The 25,427-nt window shown below is 40.0% G+C and overlaps 1 protein-coding gene across 1 annotated transcript; it reads right to left on the minus strand.

Moving 5' to 3' along the window:
• Positions 1 to 668: 668 nt before the first annotated feature.
• On the minus strand, positions 669 to 23,617 carry LOC311005389 (uncharacterized protein C14orf132-like). Its single transcript, XM_083997778.1, has 2 exons — positions 23,553 to 23,617; positions 669 to 940 (listed from the first exon to the last, which is right to left on the minus strand). The coding sequence occupies exons 1-2, from the start codon at positions 23,577 to 23,579 to the stop codon at positions 704 to 706; spliced, it is 264 nt and encodes an 87-aa protein (XP_083853904.1). The 5' UTR covers positions 23,580 to 23,617; the 3' UTR covers positions 669 to 703.
• Between the last annotated feature and the right edge of the window lie 1,810 nt (positions 23,618 to 25,427).

The following is a 25,427-nucleotide window of genomic DNA, read 5'->3' on the forward strand; positions in this document are numbered from 1 at the left end:
TACTATACTGTATATCAGTGTCCATACTATGTTTCATCCACAAATAAGTCCTTAAATGACCTTTATTGTCCTTAGGACTGCCTGACATGAAAATAATCCCAGTACTTTCTAAATGTTTTAACATTCACCATCTCTGTTCAGTCGCATAATTAAACAGCACTGGCCTAAATTGCTTAGCAACTATCCGGTGCATGTTTAAAATGGCCCAGATCAACCTGAATCTTAAGCCCCATTTAATCTCCATTCTTCTCTCTGTATTACAAGTGAGGGTGTTATCTGAGGAGAAACACGGAAACAAACTTAGGATGAAAAAAAAAGAAGTTATTTTGATCTTGGTTGAGAGAGCGTAGGTCTGTTGTTTCTGTTTTTAACTACACAGCTGTTGAACACAAAAGCTTCTTCTTGAACTTCCCGCTGTACCTGAAATCACTTGATGCTGACAAATGAGGCCAAGTCCCAGTCTTTCCCTCTGATAAAGAAATATAGTAGTCTATATATCATTGTCTAGTATTACTACTTCCACACCCTTTCTCAAGGGCCAAAAATGATCCAAAAGCCAAGTGTGAGGAAGAGAGAGAGAGAGACAGAGACAGGGGGAGAGGGCAGACATAAGGATGTGTAACTGCAAAGCATGGCCTCACTCAGGGGTCCAGAGATCCAGAAAAAGGATGTGTGTGAGTTTGTCTTTGTAAGCATATGCTCATCAGAAAGTGCAGGCGTAGACAACACCCACCACCACTATGTTTCCAATAGTGGCGACGATGGCGATCCAGAGCCAGATGGCATCACTGGACATGGACTGTGACTCGTCCTGCTGACCCTGTACCGAGGCGGCCGAGGCAGCGGCGTGGACACTGGCTGAGGAGTTGAAGAGGGAGTGTTCACCGCTGTAGTCGTCATTGGGTGATGAGTCCATGAAGGCACCCGTCATGACTGGGATCTGTGACGAAAGGGTAAAAAGAGAACAGACAAGGTTAAAAAATTATTTGTAGTTTTAGCTCTGTGTTTTATGGAGAGAATATGGCATTTTCACCAAGGTTTTACTTTTTCATTTACTGGCAACTGGAGCCATAGCTACTGTTAAAGACATTGTCCCTGTATCTTTCAAGGAAATTGAGGGTTTACGCAACCTGAGGGAGCAAAAACCTTACAAATGGTGGGTACTTTAAATGTGACTACAATGAAGCCTTTCTGCGAGAATTTCATTGCTGTTAAAACATTGTCGAGAGGCCATTGAAAAAACATTAACATGGGAAATAAAATGGTGAAGCCTCATTTTATGGATCTGTAATTCCCTAATAATGTTTCCTGGAAAACATTGTGCTGTTCCAAGTTTATAATCACCTGAGGAATGTGCTTGAATGAACCAATCAACTTAAAAACAATGTGCAGAAATAATAATGAATAAAATATGTATTTATTTTTTTTGAAAGACTGACTCACTTAGGATCTGACCTTTTTTAATCTTAAGGTCCTAGACTACGGCCTTAAAAAATACTGAAAGAAACAAACAAACCCCTCTACAATGGATGGCAATATTGGTGGTTTTGGTCAGACCACCACTTTGGTTTAGGCTGAAATATCTCAGCAACCACTACTTGGTTTGCTATTTTGAACTCACTTACCCCCTGACTTTTCTTCTTGTGCCAAAATTAGGGCATTTGTGGTTTTGACTGAAATATCTCAATCTGGGTTGACATGAGGTTGTACACTCATCCATGCAGGATGAATGTTGATCCTTTTCCTTCTAAACTGGAGGATTCTGACTTTAGCATGTTTGCATGTTGTTGTTAGCATTCAGCATGGCTATAGGGCTTGTATTTTCAATGATTTTGGCAATATCAGTTTTCAGAATAAGAAATGTCATTTATAATAAAAAACAAGCAGTTGAGGATTCTCCGTTATGGTGTCAGGTCATGGTGTTGAGAAAAAGAAAAAAAGCTCCAGTGAAGTGAGTCAAACCTCCAGTCAAAATCTTGCTTTTCCCAACATTCATAGCATGTCAGCTTTGTTCCTATTGGTCGAGCATTAGCAAGTTTGAGTGCTATATTAAAAGAAACGAGAGGCAACTGCATCACGACATCATTAGTAAAATGGTTACAAGGTTTCCCACACAGACATGCAGGGTCCCAGCCTGTCTCACACACTGTGCTCTGTGTATGTGTGTGTGTGTGTGTGTGTGTGTGTGTGTGTGTGTGTGTGTGTGTCCCTTTGTATGTGTGTGTATTTGGGAAGTAGTGCTTGATTAACATGGAATAAATATTTCAGATGTGGCAAGTGAAAATGATTTATTGCTTGGGACAATCAGAACCCTGTGAAGGTTAGCCATTAGAGCAGAAGCAACTGAATGCTTTCATGAATTTGTATGTGTGTGTGTGTGTGTGTGTGTGTGTGTGTGTGTGTGTGTGTGTGTTACGTGAGTCTCCGCAGAGGGGTATATGATTGAGAAATGCATGAGAGACCCGTACCACGCTCAGACTGGAAAACAGACTCTGCTGAAGATAGCTGAAAAACAATGCTATAAATACCTCAGAGGGATGTCGAGCTCTTACAAACACAGAAATTCTCTCTAGCTCGCTCATTTGCTCACCTTCACTCTCTCTCACACTCACACTCACTCTCACTCACCCCCTCTCTCTAATGTACACACAGGCTAATGCAAAAAGATGTTAACAGACACACACACGCACATACGCACACACACACAGAGGTCTCTCCCCCCCACACAAGGGAAAACACTGTTTAGAAACATGCTGCTGCTCTTTGCTCATTGGCCCCTGGTGGTGAATAATGACATGACACATCCTGTGGAGCGCCTGCTGTTCACATGAGCATGATGGAGGCAGACAGGCATGCATGAGGTCCACCAACCTGGGTCTCCCTGCCCCCCACTCAGTCACTGCCACTGCTGACTCCTCTCACCACCGCATCTCGTACAGTAGGTATCTTTCATCCATTTTAATATTATTTTTCTGTAATATGCCCATCACGCCTCACCTCAGCGCTAAGATATTGGAAATCAGCATGACACGAAAAGATAGAAGCACAGTGGCTCCTAACCACCAGTTTATTTTAATGGACAACTTGGGGTCAAACGTATGTAAAAATAGTCCCCACTGCCGAACTCACCCAAGGATATAAACCTCTATTATAGTATATGTATACAGTAGGCTACACATTACTGACAATACTATACTGACAGATATCAATGCTATTGCAAAAACATGTAAAAACATTTACAAGATTTTTATTTCTTACTTTTTGTTTACATTCCAGATCCTAAACACGTTCCTGGAGATAAATGGTGTGAACAACTGGGGTTTGTCAGCTAAAGCACAAACATAAATACAGTACAGTATACTGTATGTCACTTGGGGAAAAAAACAGTATCACCCAAAGTAACCTTCAACAGAAACTATGAAAAAATAAAAACTTTGCAGCTTTATAATGTATAGCTTGCTCTCGACTGTCTGCAATGTTTTGCCTTATGTGATTTATTTGTTTTCCACATGGAATGGGTGCCTTATATGCATGATACAATGAATAATATAACCAGCATAACCCATTAACTTATCTAATGATAAAATAAACAACATTTATGTTTAATATTTAAACTACCCTGCAGTTGTTAGAAAGTTATACTGGGCCAATTTCAAGAGGTAATAACAGTTTATTTTTCCTGACATGCTGCCTGCATTGATCTGCATGGATAACTCAGGCTGGAAAAGTCTGTGTCGTTCATTATTTTGGTTTCTACTTGTCACTTTGAAGGAGTTCCTCTGACCTTTTTTTTTTTACTCTTAATCACACCTCTCCGTTATCTCCAGACACTACATTGGTGAAAGCCTGATGGTGCATTCAAAGCTGCATCTTGCCTAATCTAACGTTCAGTTGGACGATAACTGAAGCTCTCAACCCTGTCTGCATTCTTGATATTTATGTTTTATTTATAAGAAACTCATTGTCCAAAGGAGTGAGCTGTTTGCATAAATGGGGAAGTGTACCGGATAAAATGAAGTGGATACTGGGAGTGTGTGCAAAAATAATCCAGTAGTAAGCCTGAATCTAAATATTTGATTGCCCTGGTTTACTATTTTTTGGCAGACATGTGTGCCTGGGTATATAACATGGAGATAGGTGTTTCTATCACATGGCAGTATATCATAATATTTCCTGGGATGCCCCATTATCCATTCATCCAAACCCGCAACTCCCACATGGATCAAGCACATGAGGTTAGTGCTGCAAGTGGTTGAGCGATAATGGAACACAGGGAAATAGCGACCTCAAGACAGAGCGCCCAGAAGCATCTGAGCACTTATGTCGGTAATGATGGTCATCCCCTATGAATTACTGCCAGGAAACCCATACTTGTTGACATGCATGGATGAGCGAGTCCAGAAACAACATTCTATGGCACACCAAAGTTTCCTGGAAACCATAAATGTTCCCCTCTCCAACATGAACTTTTAAGTCAGCATCAGATTAGCTTAGCAATCATTTCCTGCCAAACATTTGGGCACTTATTGTTTTTTTTTTTTTTTTTATAAATATGTTAAAAGCTTCCTAAAGAGCTTCCTATTACCACACAAACTCAACACTAATGGAAAGGAATTCAGGATTTATTTCTCCTAGTCGTCCTATAAAATGTTTTCTATAAACATCCTTGGAATCAAACTGATGTTAAAGTGAACAAGCAAACAAACAAAACACCAAAAATGTGGTGTGACACTGTTTTTTACTGTGTAAACCGATTGGCTAGTGTGAATGAGGAGGCTCTTTATGTTTTAAAAAAAATACATTCAAGACTTCCTATGTCTTTCTTTGTCTCTCTATCCAGACTTTTGGTATATGACTACACCAGTGTCTAATGATCAGCTGTAAGTGATTAGTGAGTCACATAGTGAAAACGGTGATAAACAATAAAAAGCAAGTCCCTATTAAACTGCATGCTATCTAATTTATTTTTACTTGATGGCAAACAACAAAACTGAGCATCATCTGGTAAGGAGGGGGAATGACATCCAACCAAATCTTTACATATGATGATGATGTGATGTTTTATATTAATAAAACTAACATACAGACGTATAAAGAAAAGTAATGGGCTATTTTTTTTCCTTGCACCATTGAGACTATTTGGACAAGCTATTACACGGAGGGGGCTGAAACGTGTAAATGACACCAGACTTACAATCCCCATGGAGGATGAGGGTAAATGATAAAATTAATTCATCCAATTAATATGAAAGTTAGAAGAACATGAACGGGGAGTTTTAGGAGAGAAAGATGGTCCAAGTTAAAGCTACTGAGAGAGATGTCTGTGTCCATGTCTATTCAAAGCAACAGGACACTGTTGTTTGCGATGACATGTAGCCACTGAATTTTTCAAGTGTAATTTTTCACTCCTCTGAGCAGCATGACATGGTCCACTCCACTGTACTAATGTTGTGTCAGAGCTCTCAGTGCATGTAGCTATCTGTATGGCTAGACTAAAAATCTGGCCTTTTTGTGGTACAAGCCTTTATCCGCTGTGGATTATTTTACCACACATAACTGAAGTTTGGATTTGATATTACAAGAACAACTGGAAAATAACTTTCCTGCAGCGCCAGAGGATTCTCATGAATTGCATATTCCACGCCCTCCTGGCTGTGAGTGATGGTTCTACCTGTGCAACCCCCGCCCCCCCCACACACACACACACAGCGAAACCCCGCTCTACAGCAGACGACACAGTGAAGATCCTCTCACTGTATGACTCCACCTGCTCTGCTCCCACAGCTTTGATTTATTCGTCCCAGCTGTTCCCAGAGCTGTGCCATCCTACACGGATGATCACAGTAATTGTGAAATAGAATGGTCTGTAATTGCCTCCTGTGGGATGTCGCCACCAGGAAAGTGCTCGGTGAAATGGCTTCAGAAGAAACAGGCAAAAACCCAGATAAATGTGTTTGGATAGCAGACCAACCAAAACATACTGTACCTAACCACATAAGCACTCAGGCATGGCTGTTAAGACAAACCAAAAACACCAAGTTGACTTTCTGCGTCCTGGGACAGTATATGAGGTCAGTTTTAAATCAAAGTCGATGTTTGTGTCCTTGTGAAGAACAAACTTCAAGATGTTCTTTTTTAACATGCGCAGAGACGGATCCCTGCAGTGTAAGGAATGGACTTTGTGCTTGACATCGCACGCACAATCGATGTAAACGTGCAGCTGTTGATCTTCCCAACTGTCACAGCTATTTCTGCTCTATTGACTACAGCACCGTGTGGACCGGTGATGCTCTCACAATGCATTTCAGGGCTTCATATTTGTCTCCCCACGATGCTGCCCTCAGTTTTGCTGGACGTCTAACTGGCTTTTGTTTTTATCACACAAGACTGCACTTTAACAGAGAGTGCTGTAGTAGCCTCTGAAAAGTAGTGATTTGAACAACTTTTTGCTTCTGGGTTTATTTGGATTCGATATGAACAAAACAAAATCCACAGCTTCTAGAAAAACAGTGCCCCAGATTTGGAAAGAAATGCTTTTTTAAAGACTGTGCAAGCCTTTTTCTCTCTCTAGGGCAGCTCGGAAAGTTTTACAGCTTTCAGCGCTGCACAGGAGAGTGATACTACTTTACAATCTGGCCATATCAGTTTTGTCATCAGACTCTGAAAATAAACTGTTCTCATGCATGTTGACCTCATTTTTGAAGCTTGAAGTTTCGGAAATCCATATAATAATAAGAGTCAAGTGCAATTTAAAACACAGACTTCTATTTTTCCTTCATACATTGTATACTATTAGGATATACTATTCCATATTTTATGTTTATATGCTCGTTATATTTGTGTTTATTTTTCATCTTCTCTTGTCTTTGCTGAGGGATCAATTGTATCTAAACCCGATTTTCCCTTGAGATGAATAAAATATGATGATTCTGACATTGCAATACCATGGCTTTCTTTGAATTATGCTTTCCTTTTCTTAATAACTTTGATGCAACATTACCACACACTTGATTTAAATACAGTTATTTTAATAAAATAAGCTTGAGTGATGAATACTGTCCATTTCTATGACTGTCACACTTCTCTGTGAATTATCTGTGAGCCATGAAAATATTTTATCACACCTAAAAGTTAATGGGTCTGTTTCACAGCAGACATTTTTGAGTGCTCTTAGCAGGAACCACGCAGGTGTTAGTGATAACAGCGATGATAGCTCTGTCCCAGTGAGCCACAACAGTGAGACAGTGAGTCAGCATGCACCACACCAAGACCCCGAAAACAAAGCAGCTAAATGGAATTCAGCCGTCATCAATTCACCTGTGCTTTCTCCTACTGTGACCTGTCAAACTGTCAGGACAAGTTCCTGGATAAACAGGGCTTTTCTCTGTGAGCTGAAAGCAGTACACTGTGTCATCCTGCAGCAGCCACCGACACACACACACACACACACACACACACACACACACACACACACACACACACACACACACACACACACACACACACACACACTCAATCTGGCACACAGGATTTAATTGCACACAGATGTGACTTGTTGTTCTGACGAGCTCATTGGCATCTCGCTGCCTCAGCGCTCAATCACCACCCTGCTGAACAGGTGGGTGTCACCATGCAGATGAAAACATCAAACGCAAACGTGCACTGTTCATTTAATCCATAATGAGAAATGCTAAGTGTCCAAGGACAACAATGAGGAGGATGTATCCTAGTTATGTCGCATAGTGCTTCACAAGGCATTGTTGGATTGTTATCAAATCAAATCAATCTTTATTTATAGAGCACCTTTCATACATGGGAATGCAACACAAAGTGCTAGTGTTAGTGTTAGTCCACATACCATCAACACTTTTCTTTCTATTGTGGGAATGTTGGAGGAAACTATACGAAGCATACATCTAGTCTCAAATAAAAACACATGATTGTAAATTGAAGTGGCGAGGGAGATATTTGAGCTTTAAGCTGGTTCACACAGTGATTCCCATAAATACTGTGAAAAAAGCAGAAAGTGGAGTTACAGAAAAACATACACATTTGCATAATCATCTTGATTATTCAAATTAATAATTCATCTGATTTTGGTAGTCTAAACACTTAAAAAAAGGAAAACATTTCCCACTGCAACTGCTTTCATCCTGTGATTCTGACAGTTCAAAATCTTTTTATCTTCAAACTCTGGCTCATTTTTGTTTATATTTTTATTTATTTCTTTAGGGGGAAAAAAGCGACTTTCAAGCTGTAAAAAGTTGCACATCATCTCTGATTTCCCTGAGGGACGGTAAAAAAAAAAGTCAGTCGATTCAATTCATGTCGTACTGTAAGTATTGAAGTAAAGTATTGAAAAAGAGCAGAGGAGTAATCTCTAATAGTGACCAGTAGAAATATGTAGCCACCCCTTGCACACAACAGCCACCATAGTGAAAACAATAGATTTGACCTGTAGGCTAGTTTACATCACTGGAGCATATTGACCGAATCATGCCTTAAATCCAGAGGGAGATTTACAGAGGTTGTATAGAGGCTTGTTCACCTGGGCGAAAGTGGTGAGACCTCTGGTTTCAAGAATGATTCCTGCTGGGAAGATTTACAGCTGTGCATTCATTGATTTTCTTTTTCAGCACCCCAGCACCATGTTTTAATAAATCTTATAACTCAATTGAACAAGTGTAGCCCAAGTGATCCTTGGTTGATGCCTTGGTCAATCTCTCAGAATAATGGAAATTCTGCAGCACAGAGGAAAGTATATTATAGCCTTATTATCTCTTTGACATCATGACTTGTACATTTTTCTTCAGCGGTGTTCCTGACCACAGTGTGATGGATTTTTGTACAGTATCTACATGGAAATGATGAATAATACAGAATGAGGGCTTGAAAAAACACTTCTTTAAAACATGACAAGTGGAGGAAATAATGCATGTTCACATCTGGGACTGTTACTCACTCATATATGCTGCTACTGTAATTACCAGTTGCGTGATGGCTTGAAGTATGTGATGAAACTTAATTCATCAGCTATGAAACATTAAAATCCATCAGAAAGAAAGAGTAATTTCTTATTCCTGCCAGATGATCACTGGGATGCGGTGCCCAACCTTGGCTGCATCTTCTGTTGTCACAAAAATCAGCATATCAGTCTCTGAAAGTGTGTGTGCGTGTGTGTACTGTATGTTTGACCTACGTGACAACACTAAATGTCTTTTTGTCCCAGTGTCTGACTCCTGTGTACATCTGAGTTTGTAGTACTTTGGTCTGTGACTACCCAAGCTGCACAGACTCAGTCCACACGGGAATAAAGAAAGAAATCCTAAAACTAAACATGACAACTGTCATGTTTAGTCCTCTGACGGAGGATGAGGAAGTGGAGCCGGAAAGTTAAAACTCTTTTACATCCTGATGTGAAATCTGGATCCCCCCCCCCCCCCCCCCCCCCCCCATCTTAATCCACCAGAAAATGTACTGACGGCACCCTGCTTTGCTCCCCCAAACAAGGAATTAAGAAACTCAGATCACAGATTATGGAAAAGTTCTTTGAAATCTCCACTGACATCCATAAATACTCTTTATTTTGGTATGTTTGGAACTGATGAATTCACATTGGTGGCATTTCTTGATTGTTTTCAAAATTCACAGAAAAAAGACATTATTCACCAAAGCCTAGGCTTCTATATTATTCATATGAGCATATATTTTAAATATGTATAACCTGGGATTATGTGCAGCATGTGTTTTATGGTAAAGTTTACACCAAAGAACACATCATACTATAGCAAAGGAGGTTTCTTGCTGTGCACTGTAACGCACACATACATAGACACACGGCAGAGCTTCCTCATGTATTTTACATCGTGAGCAATTTCAATTAAAACACACCCAGTGGAGTCGCATGTCGCCTGTTCAGCGGTTGCAGCTAGTTACAGCTGCAATGAGCCGCGGTGGAGGGGATCTGAACCTGCTCCCCCTTGTGCCAAGACACATGCAAACGTTCTTGTATGTAAAGAGCGAACAAATTCAACGCCAGCTCTGTTGCACACACTGAACATGCCATGAAAAGGTGATTCTCTCTCCCCCCGGAGAAGCCTGAGGGCGGAGCTGATGGTGATTGTGGAAGATTTACTGTAGTCCACCTATGCTGGTTACCTATTGCACTACAAGAACATGTAGCCGTCAGCTTGTCTCCCCTGCACCAAATTTTAAGTGTTTGTTTGTTTTCTACATTTTTTGTTTTGTTTTGTTCTTTTCTGTTTAAATTTGTGAGATTTACGTTGGTTTTAAAAAGCTGGCTACTCAAAAACCATATTAAACAATACACAGATACAGTCAGGAACACAAAATGAAACCAGTGCTTAAAAACAGTGCTTGGGCTGCGGATATCAAAGTGGAGAAAGAGGGTGGCGGATTTTTAAAAATTCATATATTCTTACTAGGAAAAAGAAATATAACACAAAATAAAATAGAAAAATTATATTCACATCAGAAGTTGCGTAAGATTTCTGCCTTACTGAGGTAGAGAAAATAAATTCTTCTCAGTGTATCTGCTACTGGTGTCGACCGCCCCTATGGCTCCATCCATGTCTGCTCATTCACTGTGCAATACTGAGAAGTTTCAGGCATAGAGATGGAAGCCCTTAATTGAATCTCCACTCATGTAAGACTTCAGGGTGAGGTGCAGTAAGCGAGAGGGGGTGAGGGGGGTGAGGGGGGTGCGTGGCCCTGCTCCGCTCGGTACCCACTGTACGGAGCCAGCAGAAAGACCCCAATCTGCTTTGATCTCTGAAGTGCAAGGCAGACGGCAATGAAATGAAGAAACGTCTTCGCCTCTTTCGAAGAGATGATGACGAGTAGCTTTTCCTCAGGGCCACTCTAGCTATGTGATTCATACTGCCTTCGCGTGTGTGTGTGTGCATCCTTCATTCAACCACTGCCATTTCTAGGTAATCATTAGTGGAGATACGGATTGTGACAAATTGTGACGTTGTGCAAGTCACTCTCATGGTCAGCCACTCTAGAAATGAAAAGCCATCATTTTCACCTCAAACACTGACTGAATATCTTATTTTTTTTATTATCAATAATTCAATGTATTAAAGAAAACTCCCTGTTCACATTGGCCAACATTTCCTATAAAAGAACACAATTCTTCCAACTCTAATTTCTGTCACTCATAGGGTAGAAACACACATTTTATAAGTCATTAAAAGCCAGTTTCAGCAGAGATGTCTCCTCTGCTTGGGGTGGCGTGGGGGGGTTAATCCACTGTCACAGTTAAAGTAAGGGTGAATATATCCAACAGCGCTTTATGATGCTAAAACTGAAATGTGCTCGAGAGAATATTTTAACCATCTCATTGATATTCACTTCCTCTGGTTTAGTGTTGGTAAAGATGAAAGCGGTTGTTTGAATGTTTTGGTTGCGTTAAACTCTACTAAATTGGAAACAGGGCTGGTAGTAGCGTCTTAAACAATGCATGTATCCTTCACTGTTTGAAGTGTTGCGGAGAGAATTGCATCAGCAGTATGAACAAAGAACATTGACTTCAACCCCCTCAAAATCACTTCATCCTGCTTCTCTCACTTCAAAAGCCTAAGAGGCCAAGGAGAGATCTATGCTCCAGCTCCGGGTCATGGTTTTAGTCCCGGATGCCAGACCTCACTTTGCCGTCTACCGTCTCTTTTAGCTTTCTCTGCTCTGACCTCGTCATCACTGGTCTCCAATATTTTCCCTCCTGCCTGCCCGAGGCTGCCATACTCACTGCTCATCTCATGTGGGCTGGAAAGTCATCTCCTCGAGAAGTAAAGCACCTCACTCATTCCCCTCCTCTCCTGTCTGAGTCATATCTAGTATCACACTGTACTTTCAGCCAAAACTCCCTTTTTTAATTTCTTTCTCATGTTGCTGTGAGGGCTATAGAGTTGTCTTATGCAACATCCTATGGCATACATTTAATATGTATGATTGCGGCGCTAAAGTAACTCTAACATGTGTTACAGCATCTGCTTCATCTTCATCAGCATCTTTTCTTTTTTCACCCGGATAATTTGTATTCAAACATCCCTGCCCCTGTCTCATTACTGTAGCTGGAATATAGAAATTAAAGTGATATGTATTCCTTGCATACCATTATATCTTTACATTGACAGACGCTCTTAACCACAGGAACTTATTGCTATGCTTTACTGTACAATAACTCCACTGGGAAATGTGAGTGAAAGGTAGCAGGAGTTAGTCATTAGCGATAGTAGGATAGAAGAAAGTCCTCTCCCTTGCACATATACACAACATGTACTATGCATGTGCACAGGACTGCAGGCACACTGTACTGTACACAGATATCATTAAAGCGCTTGCAGCTCTGCTTGGTGCATATAATTTGAAGCTGTTTAGAGATATAACCTACAGTGCAACATTTTTATTAACTTCCAAATACACAAATTTGAAAGCACTCTTATTAAACGCAATCAGAACTTTCTCCACTCACATCTCTGTCATGGTCTTGCAAGTGTGTAATGTATCACTAGAGCCGGTTTCTATAGGCACACTATGTTATTAATGAAAATCCAACCTCACTTTTCTGACCAGCCAAACACTGCAGCCTTTCTTGTTGTTCACCATGTGTCAACCTGCTCTGCAACCCTCCACTACTGCTGCAAACTCCTCTATACCACCACTCTTCCTGTCAAATATATATTAAACAAAACATGTTTCAATTCCTTAGAGGCTCCATTGTTTTTTTTAAACTCTATTTCTTACATATAAAAGCACCTTTACAATTATTTTTTACCTTGTTGCGGTCCTCTTGTGTAATAGCCCTGCCTGCTTCTGTCACAAACTGTCAATCTCATGGAGAAACATGATTAATTATACTCTCTGTTCCAGCTAAGAAGTTGTAGCTTGCTTACATACCAATTCTAAGCCGGGGTTGAGTGGGTGTATTATGTTACCATAATTTAAAAGAGACAAAATTAAGCTTAGTTGGAAGTAAATATGCATACTAAAAACAGCCTGTCTCAGTGCATTACACAAAGGAACTGAAGTAGGAGGAGGAGGAGGAGGGTGCTGCTGCTCAGCTGAAGGAAGATCTTACAAAACAAAAATATAAGTCATAAATCTTTGAAAACATTTGTCTTTTGAAAATTTGAGGTTTGATGTCTGTCAGTGCAGATTTCACATCTAAACTACAAAAGCTGCATTGATTTTTTGCACACTGCAAAAACAGCATAGTAGGGACGTTTCATAACGCACCCTTTACAGGTACAGTTAAAGCTAACCTGGGCTTGTGAGATGGCTGTCAATCAAACTTTGAGATGATGACTTGAAAGTGAGACAAGGTCCAGCTCCGAGCTGACTCAAATGACATACTGTAAGGGTCAGTGAAGTGCTGGATGACTGTCCAATGAGTGAGTTGCTTGCAATATGAAATCATATCCTTGTTTGTTTTGCCCTTGGCATTTAATACATTCTTTAAATAATTACTATACAGCAGCACTGAATTGAACCATATCACTGGCTGTTCATATTTATCTCAGTCTCTATGATGTATTTCTGTCTAAATACTGTCCTTAACCCAATTCAACCCTAACCCCCATGAAGAAGGGACTAACAAAAGTATGTGCCACACCTACATGAAACCTTTGGAGCTATGGTGGATCCCACTGTTCTCTACAATGTGTAAATTGCCAACAGCACAACAGCACAAATGCTGTAAAATTAAATTAATGTTATCACCGCCTGTGGTGCTCCACTGTACAGTATATACCACTTCTGGTTGGCATCAGCATTTATGAATGGTTGCTGTATGCATTTCCCCCGTGGGAGGAAGGGATGTTATGAATTTGTCACGCGTGTGCCATGTTGGCCTAGTTACAGTACAGTGTTTTCAGATACAGAAACAGTTCAGGAGTCCTCTTTCACGATGCACGTCCTCACTACTGAAATTATATGATAGTTACAGTATGTTTTCATGTCTGTGTTTGTGTAAATGTGCTTGCAGCTACACTATGAGGCATCAGGGAAGCGCATGTTTGTTTGTTTTTTAATGCGTAATGTCATTTGCAAAGTAGAAATATTCATCTAATTACACACATTCATACACACACACACACACACACACACACTTGCACTTTAAGGAGCTGTATTTATTGTTTCGAGCCATCAGTCCATAAATCACTGCTACAAATAAGTGGATTTATGAGCCTTTCACTATCTGAGATGGATATATATCACAAGGTGGGCGTAAACATGGATCTTCGCCTTTTCATGTTTGTGTGCAGGCTGGGAGCATCGCATAAAAGTGAACAAGACTCTCAGGTGTGAAATTAATCAATTACAACATGTTCACAGTCTTTGATTACTAATTGCAGCAATAAACAACATCATTGCTCCTAAATGATACCAGCCTTTGAATGTTTTTTTTAACACATGGGTGGGTAAGTGGTAATCCTTCACAGCTCTGACCATAGGGGCCATGTAATGCTTACAGAGTAGCTGTAAGCCCAAATGGGTATGTGATGTACATGCTGCATGCCAGGTTGTTGTGTTGCACCACAGGTTGCAAGATGAAGAATCCTAATAATCGTTCAGTCATTTTTACTGGAACAAAATGCCTGAAATTGTGATGAAAACCCCATGATGTGATGTGGTGTTATATGCTGCTCCTGTAAATAGCTCGAGGGCACAACAGTGAAACACAGCAGCAACAGAGAGACCAATACATCCATACACACTATTGAAATCAATGCTTGGGACTATCGTTGAATGCAACACCGGGATATTTAGCTTAAATACATCACAACATCCGCCAAGGAAAAGCTTTAAGGTACAGCTGTGAATTGATTCACAACTTCAAGCAGAGGTCATAAAAAATTCATAATTTTAAGAAAATCAAAGTTGGTCTACTGCTCCACCACTCATGCATACCAGCGGGCATTCCAAATGATTTCCATACGTAATACAGCTGACTGTACTCTAAGTGCCTGATTCATCATCTGGGCATTAAAGTTGCATGCAACCGAAATGAGGAGGTCATAGTCACATTTGCATCATATAAAACATGGGCATTAACAGAGGCTTGGCTACTACTGTCTGACAAAAAAATAGGGCTGCTATAAAGCTGATGGTGTGAAATGTCAGGGAGCTATTTGCAGACGGCATCGGCAACACATTGTAGTAAAGAACAGAGAAGGGGTGTAATTTACCTTTCACAGAGTACATCAGGAGGAAAATTGAAACTAGTCCATTAGTGGTCTGAATAATCAAATGGAATATAACCCAAATGAGCCATGAGACTGACATACAGTGCTTGATTTCTAATAGGAATTGTGTCATATAATCCCGGATAATTAGATGCTGTACTGTTATCAGGCTCTTAGGCTGTCGCCAGGCACTGACACGGTCACTGAAACCTTTAATACTGCTCTGGATTTTTGAAGAAGGATTGTTGTCTTAGGGCAACAGTATTTCTTGAGCCATGAAGGTACATTATGTGCTATAACCTCAGCTTCTTTGCAGACTGGACAAGAGGTGAGTGAGGGAAAGAAGGAGCTGTATATATAAAGTTGTTTGCTTCAGGGCAGCTTTCTTTGGCTGAATCCAAGGTCAGACTCAAAGAGTGAGGTCCAATGAAACAGATCAAATTGGGACCCAGTTTTGCTGTTGGTGTTATTATAGAGGCATTATTTGAGGTCGCTGGGTTTTACAGCTCAAAAGATGAAAAAACAACATGAACCAGACATTTAGTTGTCTAAAAACTGTAACTGTAAAACAATGATGCCTCTTAAAAATGTATTTTGTATTCCAACCAACAAGAAATAATTCTTCCCTGACTATTTTTGCTTATACTCACAAGGGTGATTTACTGAAATTGCATCCAGGGATGAAAACGTTTCAACTCACATTTCCTGGCAAACTGGAAAAGCTGTGCTGGAGGAAACAACATCACACACTTGTATAGTTTATTACTTTATGTTTAGCATGCTAATGATTCCAAAAATGTATAAAGATCCCAATAAATTGCAGCAGCCATGGCATTGTTTAACTACAATCATAACTTATCTCTGCTTCCTCACTGATATTGTGTAATCAGCTGCTGCCATTCAGCATTTCGGCAGCCAACCAAAGAAGCACACACCCCCACTGTTTAACTCTTCCTAATTTCCACCTGTGTTTCCATTTCATCCAAAGAACAGCTCATGAGCTGAATTCAGATTAGCGTTTTACAAGAGCCTAAATGGCAAAAATGTCAGTGTGGAGCTTATTTTCATGATGAACAGGTTGAAACAATAATCATCAAAGCTTTACCCCAAATTATAGCTCAAATTTACTCTGAAACATATCAATACAAAGAACAGAGCTTCTTTGAAATCATCTTAGGATGGTTGGAGAATAGATTATTTATGTAGAAATACATAATGCATACCTGCTGAATATCACAGGCATATATAGGAAGCATCATGCAGTTAGGGGGTTAGGTCTATCAGGGAAAGATGTTATTACTTCATACTTGGCTGTCACAGTCCATTAAGTCTCCCTTTCATTCTCCGTTGGACTTCTTTCGAAATGCAATCACTCATTTCAGGTGCAAAACAGCTGGGAGATGTTTACAGTGCAAACATGTTGTAAGACGAGATGGCAGAGAGACCTGGGGAAAATTATGCACAGTGATGTGGCAGCTGATTCACATTATTTTCATCAATCACTGGATTTTTTCTCCAACCAGTTACTGACAGTAAGCTAAGCCCCGCCTCCCTCAAGTACACCTGTCAGGTTATGGGTCCCTTTATTTCAGAAAGAAGTGCAGAAAAACTGATTCTCATGAGGCACCTGTCAGTCTTTCCAACAGATATGACTGCTGATGTTAACGGTTATCAACTATAAATAATAGATAATATAAGTCTGGGGTGGCTTTTTGAATGTTTGGGAGTTACCGCCCATTTTATAAAACCTGTAAATATGGACTCTTGGCACAGTGTGCAAAACCATACACACTTCACTTGCATGTGTTAGGCATAATTTTGGCATCCTCAACAGCTGACAATCCATGCAGAACACACAACTAAAGAAAGATCGCTTAAAGTATACCAAGACCATCAAGGCAGATTTAAGTTATATTGCTCATACAGTATTTATTCCAAAAGAAAGGCTTTTAGCAAAGGACAAACCAATATGTCAGGTCAGCGTAATATTATCTCAGGTAATAAGTTTGGCTCTTGGGAGTGTTGAATTCCTCACATCCAAGAAGCAGGACAGAGCGGCTAATGTTCACCATTATATCTGATACAGTGATATCTATGTGTGGAGAAACAATACACTTGTTTTATATCATAACCTGTAATCCCCCAAAAATTATAATGTAGAACAAAATGCCCACATACTTTGAGGGGATGGTGGGTTGTCACTGTAGGGAGTAAACTGGTTAACCTGCTAACCTTTGTGAATTACTAATTTTTTTTGAGTGGATGAAAACAACATGCTCTTTCTTTATATACTGAGTGTTGAACTTCCTACAGCTCCATGCAAACCACTTGAACATGCAGAGAAATCTGAAGCTTGATGGACCTGCTGTGCCTACTTATGGTTGCTAAGCTACGCCTGGAAAATTGCTGTTTGGAGGAGGGGTCTAACAAATAGTCAGATGGTTCCAAGACTGTTTGGCACCTGCTTCAAGAGTGATCAAAGTCAATTACAGAGACCTGCAATTTCCTGTTCAATTGTTCACTGAGAGCATGAAGACATGTTACACTGTAACAGGGTCAGACCTGAACCTGGTGCTGCTCATTTGGCACCAGCATGTGCAGGAGCAACAGCTAGAAAACAAACAGCTATTCATTTAATGAGTATTTGGTTTGGTTATGAGGAGGATGACACAGAAACCAGTCAGCCAGAGCAAACCTCCTAAGTAGAGAGTACATTGTGTTTGTTCTGAATGCCCCCGTCTGCCATGCATTCTGTGTTCTCGCTGCATGAGGTACATCCATCAAGTGAGAGTAAACTATGAAGTGGCCCTGTTGTGAGGTGCCGACCTCTCCTTCAACCCTGCAGTGAAAATCATCTATTAATGGAGATGTGTCAAGCGGGGTTACATCTTCATTACTGTGAGGCTTTTTGTATAGGCTACATGTTCCTCATTGACAGTGTGTGCTTTTTTGTTGGTGGTGTCTTTGAATGATCCTGCTGGTTGTGTGAAATTGCACAGTCATAATGTACTTGCACAGAAACACACACGTTATTGTGCCAACTTTTGATTGATTTTTACGACTGAATGTGCAAGATAAAATAACACGTGAAAAGCACCGAAATGAAAGGGCTTCAAATCTTCACCTTTCTGAAAAGCTGCTAAAAATAGATTCACCTGTTTTTCATCTGTTTTAAAGCATTGATTTTCCCTGAGCATACAGCTTCTAATTGATTTGTGGTGATTGTTATTCCTGTGGTCCGTTTACAGCCCGGCAGGGTAATAAAAGTGGAAGAAGACTGAGAATTGGGGCTATTTAAGTTTTGACTATCTCCAGACTACAGCTTTCATATAAAACCAATCACTGAAAAACAGCAGACAAAAGACCAGAAGGCAAATCAACTCCTTCAGATGAAAAGGCTGGTATTGTGCCATTATTACACTCCTCGAATAATGCTCCACTATAGAGACCATGAGATCTCTTTCTTTTTTTTATTTATTTATTTTTTAAAGGGACAGCCTGGGCTTGAAGAATGCACACTGAGATAATATGATTATGTAATTGGATTTTTTTTATGCAACTGAGAACAAAGATGGTCTTGATATAGGCCCTTGTGGAGTCTGCCATTTTTGAATACATCATTTAATAGGAAAATAATCTCATCTGTGAACCTTTCAATTCACGATTCCATATATAGCTTCATATTGTGGGGATGTGATGCAGGCTCTCTCTGATCCTATGCCATGTCATCCTGGTAAATCTGGACCAGCTGTTTTATTATGATCTTTTAATGATCAAACAAGCTGCAATCATCCTGGACATTACAAATAAATGCTGGTTTTAACTTGCATGCCAGTGTGTAGAGTTGAATTCATTAAAACATGCATTTAAATGCATCTACTTACTTTAAATCATCTGCTCTGATTGCAGCGACTTTCTGGCACTTATTATGTGACTTATCATTTGGCACCAATGTAAACTAAAGTGCCAGCCCTGGCTGATGCTGATCTGGGGTTAGTGGTGTCTCAGTCATCCTCATCCTTTTCACTGTCGTCTGAACTCACAAACATTAGAGGAGATGGACAAACCTGTCAGGTACAATGACTCAGAGCCACATCTTCTCTGAATAAGTAATTCAACAACGAGAAAGGCTGATGGCCTGTCATGAAAAGACAAAACATCTGAAGTGAGAATATGGAAAATGACCTCTAGTGTCTCATTTATGAGCAAACTGTCCAGACATGAAAGCAATAAAATGGAAATGAAATAAACAAGGAGAACTCTCCTCCATCTGTGCCTTTTCCTCACAATGGGATCAAGCCTTAACTATAGCACATTTCTTAAAAAGGTCTGTGCATGCATACTCATGTATCCATTCAAAGTGAGTAAAAGGCCGAGGCCAGTGGGTCACTGTGTATTGGATAGACAGAGCCTTAAGGGCTTTGCTGCCTTGTGTTGCAGATCTGTTAGCTGAAGCCAGTCTGAGACTGGCAAAATTCCCAGGATGGCTCTGGAGCCTGTCTGCAACACATCAAACTTGACCTTAACATCAGCCAGTAACCGGGGACCACATTGACTTAACATCTGCCATTTTAGTCATTCCAATAGTCGCAGCCTGCGCCTGCAAGTTTACAAGAGGCACGCAACGTGATTAACCTTCAGTTGTCGGTGTGACAAGAAATTCATAAGTGAGTGCAAGTTGAAAATAAATCTTAATATCCATATCTAAAGAGCTGAAGGAAAGTTGTAGAACAAGAAACGTTAACTAAACGTTAAATTCTGTGTATTTCAAAAGACGGAGAGCAAATCGCCTCATTGCTTGCAGCTTAGTATTCAGGAGCTTCATTGTGATTGTCAACTATTAATCCATGTATTGCAAAGCTTGAGGATGCCACCACTTTCAGCCTAATGAAGTATGCCCTTTTTCATTTCAAACCAGTGAGGCATCGCTGGCAAATGCAAATCAGTCACTAAACACAAAAGTGTGCACATTTTTCTGCAGAGAGCTATTTAGCATGTTTCTATGATATCGTACAAATCTATCTCAACAAAAGGAAGAGGGACAAATGCAGCAAAACAATAGCTGCTGCAGTCTGAGCCCGTATTCTGTGGCGTCGTGCGCACATAAATGAAGTTCCTTCAAGAAATTAAACTGAATATATGTAGCTTATAGCCTATTACTAATGAGATGCATATGTTCTCTTCAAATGCACTGTAGCAATAACAACCCAAACATCCTCTACTCATTCTTCATCCTCTGCTGCGGGGAGAAAATCTGCAAGCGGCTTCTCTGAGTTTGGCTTCTTCTAAAAACTTTTCTGTGTTTAGGACGGAACAGTTATGGCAGCATCCGTCATCTTTTAGAGACAAAGTGACGGTGAAGGGCCCAATGATTTGCAGGCAGCAGGGCTACACTGAGATGGATGGGCAAAAAATAATCCATTGCAAAGTCAATCTTCAAACTCCAGGGACATTTCCCTGACTTCATTCACAGTCACCATTACAGAATGACTCTGGAATGAATTTCACCTCAGTCAAATTAGCCATTAGCTTTCTGAAGGGGCTGCATTCTTGTGGAGGAGGTACGTGGATCTTGGGAAACAAAGGTGGACTGGAAGTAAGAGTATAGGACCCAATAGAGATAAAGTAATGCAATAATGGAAAAGTGGGAGAAAATCTGACTTTTTCCACCAAATATCTGCTCAACAAACTTGAACATTTTATAGCAACTGGTACAGTTTAACTCCATCCACCATTTTGTGACGAAGCAAGTCTTTTGTCTACTCTCTAAATGCTCTTGTTGGCACATCTATATCTATGGCTATTATGCAACCTGATTTGTGATTTATTATTTGGTAATTTATAGCTCTCTGTAAATAGCTCATTGCTAACCTATAGCCAGCCACTGTGCAAACTGCCTGAAGCTGAGCTACTGTTAAATAACAGTCAAGGCTCATTTATGCTGTATGACAGATAGGAATACAGATACTGACGAAGCCTCTGTCTGTATTCTGCGCTCATTACTGGTGTGTATTTTTGCTCGGATCACGGAAGCTACATTTAGATACGGACCAAACATAACAGTACCACCAGAAACTGTGGGGGCAGTGTTGTGCAGTGTAGCCAGACCAGAACATTTTGGAAAAAGGTGGAAGTTTTTGAGGAACGATTTGTATGTATTGTTGAGAAATTGAATAATGTGACATCTTTGGGGCACAGGGTCAGACAACATATTACAGAACAACAGAGATCAAATGGAGGAACTGAGTATGAGAGATTTTCGTTGGATGCACGCCCTCTAGTGGACAAACTGTTCAGCATCCATCCACATGTAAAGGCTGTGTGGTATTGTCTGGTCAGTGATGGTTATAAGTAACATTAAAAAATGTGCATATACCGTATTTGATAAAGGAAGCATTAATGACCCTTAAGAGCAATCTATCGGGTTTTCCCTTAGAGTTTTGTGGACTGTAATATTATTGAGCTGCTTCTAATTAGCATTTTCAATCTTTATTCATATGCTCATACTGTAGCTTTCTCCATTAGTCAATCAATATTTGTCTATCATATAATAGCAAATAATGAAAAATGTCCCTTTGTTTCACAGAATCCAGGACCAGGGCGATATCTTAAAATGTCTAACTTTGACTGACTAACAATCCAAATCCCAAACATCTATTCTCTGTTTTCTATCACAGGACGCTAAGAAATCCAAAAAATACTCATGATTGAGAATCTGGAGAAAAATAATTGTTGCTGGAAAAATTACTAAGACAATTAATCATCTATGGTTTGGATGTGAAATTAATTTTATGTCATTCTTAAAAATCAATTCATCAACTAATTGTTTCAGCTTGAAATGTTACATGAATGTTTACAAGATTAATAACTGTTGTAGTTTCCCATCGGGACTTAATGTTGTTTTTGATTGGCTATACTTGAGTGACACTGTAACTAATGTCACAGTCTATATTTAGTTTCCTTGTTGCCACACTAAGTCATTTTACAGAGCCTTTAGTCAAACACTTGTTGGTGGTATCTCTATTTTTTGAGTTGTCATAACTGTCACTCTTGTTTGGTTGTATTTTCATTATTTCCATAAGAATTTGAACCTTTTACTAAAACTACATTATGTTTAGCTTCACACTTTACAAAGTTCTTTCATGTGAACCAGGTCCTTGCTGCTCCAGCTTTGTGGTTTCTCTATGCCACTCAGCCATTGAGAGAAGCTGACTCCCCACAGCAGCTCTTACAGATGGAAGGTTTTCATCCTCCTTCACTGTGCTTCGTCATTTGCTGTTAGTCTGGCTCCTGTGAACTGCTACACAGCCAAAGTTTTTGAAAACACAAGAGGTCATTATATCCTTGAAGATATTGTATCACCATTAGTTTTTGTTTTTTTGTTTTTAATTTACTAAAAGTTTAAGCAATGACGTTTTTTTTTTTTAAAAACGGATGATTTGAGGTCATTGTTTCACACCCTCTTATGGCTCCACCTCTTTTTCAATCAGGTTACATTGGACTGAAATTATATTCTCCACATGCTCTAATGCATTTCTATTCAGGGGTCCTTGATTTTAGAAAAGAATTGGCTCAGTCTGGCCTGCACAACAGCCAAGATAATGCTATAAACCCCTTTAATAGCAGCTGCGCACAAAAAGGCAAAGTAGTCTGTCACCAGACAACCCATCAGGAGCCAGACGCCGGAGAGAGAGAGAGGAGGAAGGAATATAGCTACAGCTCTTAATGGAAACAAACCACGTGTGTGGAACAGATACACAATAACACATGTCCTCTGTGGAGGCAAAATCAATTGGGTGTAACATATTCAAATGAATCGCTATGGAAACCATCACAACTGAGCATCTGCTTAAGAAACACAATATGCCACAATGTCTTGGTCCAATTGAGCCTGTGCAATTTGAAATAAACAATATAAGGAAGTTTTAAATTGTGTTCTGGTGAATCAGCTCTTGCTCCTTTGTCACACAGAATTAAAGTGTCAACATCTCAACATGGACAACAAAACTAAAGCCTAATTAACTTTGAGATGACAACAGTAGCACTATAGGATGATCACAGGGAATATCAACATAAGTATAAAGCATTGTGCAGCTACAGAAATAATGGAAATATTCAGTGAGTCTTTTTTGCCCCCCAACTGGGAAATCATAAATAATGTGACGCCGTCTGATATGAGCAACAGTGTCCAGTCTGCTTACGGTCTTCAGTGGTGAAAGCCCCACATGAACTTGTTGACCGACCACGCCCATGGCATCAATGGCCAGAATTATGTGTAAAAACAAAAAGAAAAGTTCGGACGAGCCGAGAATCCGCGAAGGGAACTGATGGAAACGGACTCACCTGCGCGGCCATGAAAGACAGATCCATGCTGGCTGCTGCTGCTGGTGCTGCTGCTCCGCTCAAGCCGCTCAGTGAGAGATGCAAACGCGCCCGGTTGTTTCTCTAATTCCCCGACTGAGCATTTGCCTGTTTGTTCTTTCTCTTTTCCTTTTTTTTTCTCCACGTTTTTTTTTTTTTTGAGTGTGTGTGTGTGTGTGTGTGATTCTTTGTACTGATGACACTAGCTGTGCAAATTGGCGGACTTCACGTGAGGAGCATGTCGACGAACTGGAGAATCAACAGAAAAAGAAGAGAGGGAGAGAAGATGAAGGGATGTGAAACAAAAAAAAGCATGAGCAGAAGCGGAGCGGACGGAGGAATGAAGAGATGTGGATGCGAGACGGAGATGGAGAGAGAGAGAGAGAGAGAGAGAGAGAGCGAGAGAAAGAGAGAGAGAGAGAGTAGGAGGGGGGGGCTGTATGGGATGGATTGTCACATAAGGAAGGAGGTGCAAGTCACTCTCTCCCTCACTCCTTCACTGTCTCTTTTCTCTCTCTCTCTTTCTTTGTTGTTTCCCTTTTCCTTCCAGCTTCTTTGTCCCTTCTTGTCTTTGCCTCTCTTTCTCCAGTTTCCCGTCCTTCAATTCTTCTTCATTCTTTTACTCTTCTTGTAGTTCATAGTTTCAATATGCAGGAGATGGCCAAAAGTATTTGGAGACGTCGTGCTTAATGCTGTCTGCTGCTGGGCTACATGTGCACAAAATCAGGAAGGGGATTGTTCTTCCTCACAGAGCAAAACGTCTGTTTGCCCCCCCTCGAGACCCAGGAGGTTTCTGAAGAAACTTACCTAATCCTAAAAGACTGTCTCACTGTCTGGATGAAAAATATTCTGTCTACTGCATGAAAAAAACATTATAATGGCATATGTCAATGTACAATTTGTATGACATGAAGCAATATTAAAATTTTACTCTCATTTTATTATTGATGTTACTTTCTATTTTCCATTTTCCACATTTACTTCATTTCCCCCCTTGATATGTTCTATTATACAAGCATTTTACAAACTGGCTAATCCACCAGAAAAAAATAAATATTTACTCTATTGGAAATAGATTTATTTTCCTGTGTAAGAATCAATCCAATAGTGCATCACTGGCCTTTTGATATCAGGTTTGTTTAGGTTTTTTAAGGGAAATCTATACAGTGAGATGTCAAGTCAAGTCGATGTTATTTCTACAAGATTAATTCAAACAGAGACAGGGCAGACACAAATTAAACAGACATTAAAAACAACAAGTCCGTGGGAATGATGGGATGGGAAGTTCTCATGAGACTGAATTAAAAGCCAAAGAGAAGAGATAAGTTTTTAGCTGAGTTTTAAGGATGTCTATGGAAGGTGAAGATTTGTGGGAGACTTCAGCTATATGGCAACTATTGGATTAGGACTTTGTCCTGCTTTACGTGACGATGCCTATACAGAGCTCTGGCTTGAACCTTAGTGATATTTGGGAGGGAAAAAAAACTGCAGCAGATTTCTGACTGGAATCTGACACGAGACTGTAAAAGTGTAAATGGTTTCAAAATACAATATCTAATGGTCATATCAAAATGTGTCAAGGTGTCCATGTATTTTAAAGATTCAAGAAACAACATAGAACCTACAGTAAAACACAACAACAAACATACAGTATATGCACATCCATATCATTCAAGGTGCCAAAGAATGCAAAAAAACATAGTGGTTTAAAAAAAATGAATAAATAACACCTAATAAAATTAATAAAATGCTAAAATTGTAATAAGTAAAAGTGCTAACCTGTGCAAAACAAACAAAGTCATCTGTCGTATTATCCGACCTTGTTTACCAGCTTAGTTGACACAGGAAAAAACAAGT

The sequence above is a fragment of the Trachurus trachurus genome (assembly GCF_905171665.1).
Source record: "Trachurus trachurus genome assembly, chromosome: 22".
Classification (NCBI taxonomy): domain Eukaryota; kingdom Metazoa; phylum Chordata; class Actinopteri; order Carangiformes; family Carangidae; genus Trachurus; species Trachurus trachurus.